This window comes from Selaginella moellendorffii, unplaced genomic scaffold (assembly GCF_000143415.4).
Source record: "Selaginella moellendorffii unplaced genomic scaffold, v1.0 SELMOscaffold_53, whole genome shotgun sequence".
In the NCBI taxonomy this organism is placed as follows: domain Eukaryota; kingdom Viridiplantae; phylum Streptophyta; class Lycopodiopsida; order Selaginellales; family Selaginellaceae; genus Selaginella; species Selaginella moellendorffii.
In genome coordinates this window covers 47,756-51,467 of record NW_003314314.1, presented here as the reverse complement: position 1 = coordinate 51,467, position 3,712 = coordinate 47,756, and the positions used below count along the sequence as shown (strand labels likewise).

Sequence of the window (3,712 nt, the reverse complement as noted above, 5' to 3'; positions counted from 1 at the left end):
ACTTTTAGTTATACCAGCTGCTTCTTTAGTGGGATATGGTTGAAATCAAATATCTCCTTTTGAGACCGAAAATAAGTTTCTCTGCATCTTGATCTCCATCTGATGATGATTCTTCCACCATATAAGCAACAGCATCATCCCTAATATTGTCCTTGAACTCTATATGCTCTCCATCACTAAAAACAGCTTCTCCTCCTTCCTCTGAACCACCTGAGCTTGACGATGAACTCAGAATGGACTCATAGGACGTTGTATCTAAAAAAGAACAAATAAAAAGTTTTGTGTCTGCTAAATTCAATGTCATACAACAGTTTCAAAAAGCAAATTGGTGGCAGAAGTATGTGTGCTTGGTAACAAGATGCAGCTCAACAACAAACATGACCAAAATTGACTTGCATTTTCCTGCATGACGTAAAGCATAAGCTTTAAGGAGAATGATAGAGAGCACTTACCTTGTGAATTCAATGCTCTTGAAGTTTTGTCATGTCAGGAAGTTTGCATGTTAAGAATGGCACATCTAGGGTAAGCATCTAAACATTCACCAACAAAGAAAGCACACAAAGACTGTACTTACTATAGCTACCATCTCGTTTCTTTGTTTTCTTCTGGAAAGTTTACTGAGGTCAGATGGTATCTGGTAGCTGGTTTGATCAGCACTCTCAAGCTGGAAGCATTAGAAACCAGCTCCAGGGACTTGTTCCAGACTCAAGTCTAGATATTGAGAGATGAGAGTGTGTAAACATCTTCTGGGATGCAGCCTGTGAGCTGGTTCCAGCGTGTCTGAGTTTCAAGAGCCCGGGCGCTGCCTAAGTCACTGCCGAGAAATGTAAACGAACGCATTAAAGTGAAATAGATTTAGTAAGGGTTAGGGCATTAAAGGCATTTTGCAAAGGGCAAGCTATGGCGCGAACAGAGCAGGAGCGCAGTGGATGCGTCACAGGTTTGTGGTCTCTCTTTCGACCAAAAAAGGCGCACAAGGGCGACAACAAGGTCCACCCGGAAGCCATGGACGCGGCGGCCTCGAAGCTGAAGGTCCAAGATCGTGTCTGTGAGGCCGTCTCGGGAGAAGCCATGGACGCCGCCGCCTTGAAGTTGAAGGAACTCAGGCACGAGGTGAAAATCGTCTTAGAAGCGATACGACAGGAGCGAGGGCACAAGGAGCCGATCAAGCCGATCAAGCCGGAACAAGAGAAGGAGGACGAAGAGGAGAATCAAGAGAAGAAAGCGGAGCAGCTGAAGGAAGAGAAGAAAGCCCAGCAGGTGAACGAGGAGGAGAAAGAAGCCGATCAGATGAAGCCGATGAAGCTGAAGAAGAGGAGGAAAAGGAAGCCGAGAAGCAGCTGAAGGAGGAGGAGCAAGAGAAGAAAGCTGAGCAGCTGAGCGAGGAGGAGCAGGAGAAAGAAGCCCATGAGACGAAGGAACTCAGGCGCGAGGTGAAACAGGAGCAAGGTCACAAGGAGCAGCCGCAGCTGGAACGAGAGGAGAAGAATCAGCCGAATCAGCCGATCAAGCCGATCAAGCCGATGAAGCAAGAGCAGGAACAGGAGGAGGAGCAGCGGATGAAGCCGATGAAGCAGCAGCTGGAACAAGAGGAGGAGCAGATGATCAAGCCGATGAAGCAGCAGCTGGAACAAGAGGAGGAGCAGATGATCAAGCCGATGAAGCAGCAGCTGGAACGGGAAGACGATCAAGAGAAGATGAAGCAGCAGGAGAATGACAAGCCCAAGCAGGAGGAGCAGCGACCCAAGCCAATTCTATTGCCAGCCGGGGGTCGTCGTCCAGGTATGGTTCCTTTTGCTTCTTGCATTCTTCTTCTACTGTGACTCACGATGGCCTTCTGGACTTGCAGGTTCCAGGCCGAAGATGGTTCGCTTCTCTTCCTCAGCGGAGGACATTCTTCCCGACGGCACCCGACGGCGGAGTGAAACCCATCTTAGCGATGGCCGAGGGGGCTATGTTGAGTTCGCGTATCTCGAAGCTTTCCACAAGGCAAACCGGTGGCTAAACCAGAGGGGAAAAACCGAGAAGAAGATCCGCAGCTTGGAAGAGGAAAAGCGCGAGGAAACAGAAGAGGAGAAGCACGAGGAAAAGTCTTGGAGTGTTAGCGCGCTCCGGATTCTGATCAGACTCACCGAGCAGCTTTACGAGGAGCTCAACAGCAAATCCAGCGACCGAGAGAGGATCAAGCGAGCGCGGAAGATGATGAGGCTCCGGAAAATGCTGGATAGGATCCCGAGTGAGAGGAAACCGTGGAAGAAGCTTCAGTCCGGCGAGGTGGTCTTCGTGAAGGAGGCAAAAGAACTATATGATCGTGCGGGGAGAGATTTTGTTGCCGAATTCAAGAGGAGACAGGTAAGTTTGATATACCTTCCAGATTCCAGATGGCCGTTTGCTAATAACTTCCGTGTTTGTTGTAGAGAGCTGAAGTGAACGATGAGTGTTTGTTTTGTCGGAACCATGATGGCGAGAAGATGATCGGCCGGGCTGGAGCGAACTCTAAGACGACTAGACCCTGGGTTTACCTGAGAAGAGAACACGAGCAAACTGTTCTAAGCACGTCGAAGAAACGAGAAATGAAGTTGGCTCCGAGCTCGAGAAGTTGGCTGCAAGGATTGGTCAACTGGAGGCCAGTGCTCGGACTCTAGCATCGGAGAAGCCAACTCTCAAGAGTCAAATCCAGAAGTTGGATCTCCAAGCAAGTTGAGCAGCACAGGAGGAGGCCACTAAAGCTATAGACCAGTTAAGTCGAGAGAAGATCGACCTTCTCAAGGACTCGACTCCAAAGATTTGCAGCTGTCCACACTCTTCTAAGTCAAGAGAAGATCAATGGATCAAGTTTGACTACACTCTACAGTGTCTGGAGCAAGGAGGGATCTATCTTATCAGCTTTCCAGTCGACGGAGATGAGACAGGAGATACTGCTGTGGTATAATGTTCACAGCTTGAAGGAATAGTAGCAAGGGAACGACTGCAACGAGATGGTGATGGTGAGAATATGATATAGTTGAAGCTGCTCATGACAGTGGGGGTATTTGGATTCACAGAGAGGGCTGCAGAGACTATAAGACAGAATACGCTCGACGTTCTCTGTCATCTGGTAGAGCTCTCTAGTTGACGGAGACTTTGAAAACGGGTCAGGGCTGTCCAGGAATGCTCATACAGCTGCTCGGATGAAAGTATCAGCAAAGAACTCAGTGTCAGATTGCTTCAAGGGAAATCAAATCCAAAAGTTGGAGTGGGAAAACTTGGAGCTGTGGCCAAATATCCAAGCAAGTCGAGCACCACAGTAGCAGGTCACTAAAGCGTCAAGTCTGAGCTAGAGACCAGTCTCCACAATCTAAGTCGAGGGAAGATCAACGACTGGAATTGAAAGTTTCGGAAGATGGTGGCCGAGATGGAGAGTCGAAAGTGGTGGTTGACGAGGCTCCAGGCAGAGCAGTCGGCTGGAAGTGCAGCAGAGTCAGTTGGGCTACACTCTACAGTGTCTGGAGCAAGGACGAATTTATCTTATCGGCTTTCCAGTGGATGGAGATGATTCAGGAGCACCTGCTGCGGTAAGGCTGTCCATGATAGTAGCGAGGAACGACGTGAACCAGTGTCAGATGGCTGCCAGATGGCGAGAAGACGATATAGCTGAAGCTGCTCGTGACTGGGGTTTCGGATGGCTGTGGAGACTATAAGACAGACTACGCTAGACGTTCTCTGTCATCTG

General features: G+C 49.1%; 2 protein-coding genes across 2 annotated transcripts in view; both read left to right on the top strand.

The window, feature by feature from the left end:
* LOC9636264 overlaps positions 1 to 729 on the top strand; it is an 11,668-nt gene extending 10,939 nt beyond the window's left edge. The window contains exon 4 of the mRNA XM_024687344.1: positions 628 to 729. Within this exon, the coding sequence (XP_024543112.1) occupies positions 628 to 729 (102 nt within the window). The remainder of the gene's footprint in view (positions 1 to 627) is intronic.
* Positions 730 to 1,658: 929 nt separating this feature from the next.
* LOC9636263 lies at positions 1,659 to 2,734 on the top strand. The gene is made up of 3 exons (XM_024687343.1): positions 1,659 to 1,782; positions 1,850 to 2,352; positions 2,418 to 2,734. The coding sequence occupies exons 1-3, from the start codon at positions 1,659 to 1,661 to the stop codon at positions 2,643 to 2,645; spliced, it is 855 nt and encodes a 284-aa protein (XP_024543111.1). The 3' UTR covers positions 2,646 to 2,734.
* The last annotated feature ends 978 nt before the right edge of the window (positions 2,735 to 3,712 follow it).

Bases quoted from the DNA above. Each gene is read 5' to 3' on its own strand.
- LOC9636263 (XM_024687343.1), top strand. From the start codon at position 1,659: ATGAAGCAGCAGCTGGAACGGGAAGACGATCAAGAGAAGATGAAGCAG. The intron at 1,783-1,849 runs GTATGGTTCCTT...CTGGACTTGCAG, and splicing joins AGCCGGGGGTCGTCGTCCAG to GTTCCAGGCCGAAGATGGTT. The intron at 2,353-2,417 runs GTAAGTTTGATA...TGTTTGTTGTAG, and splicing joins CCGAATTCAAGAGGAGACAG to AGAGCTGAAGTGAACGATGA.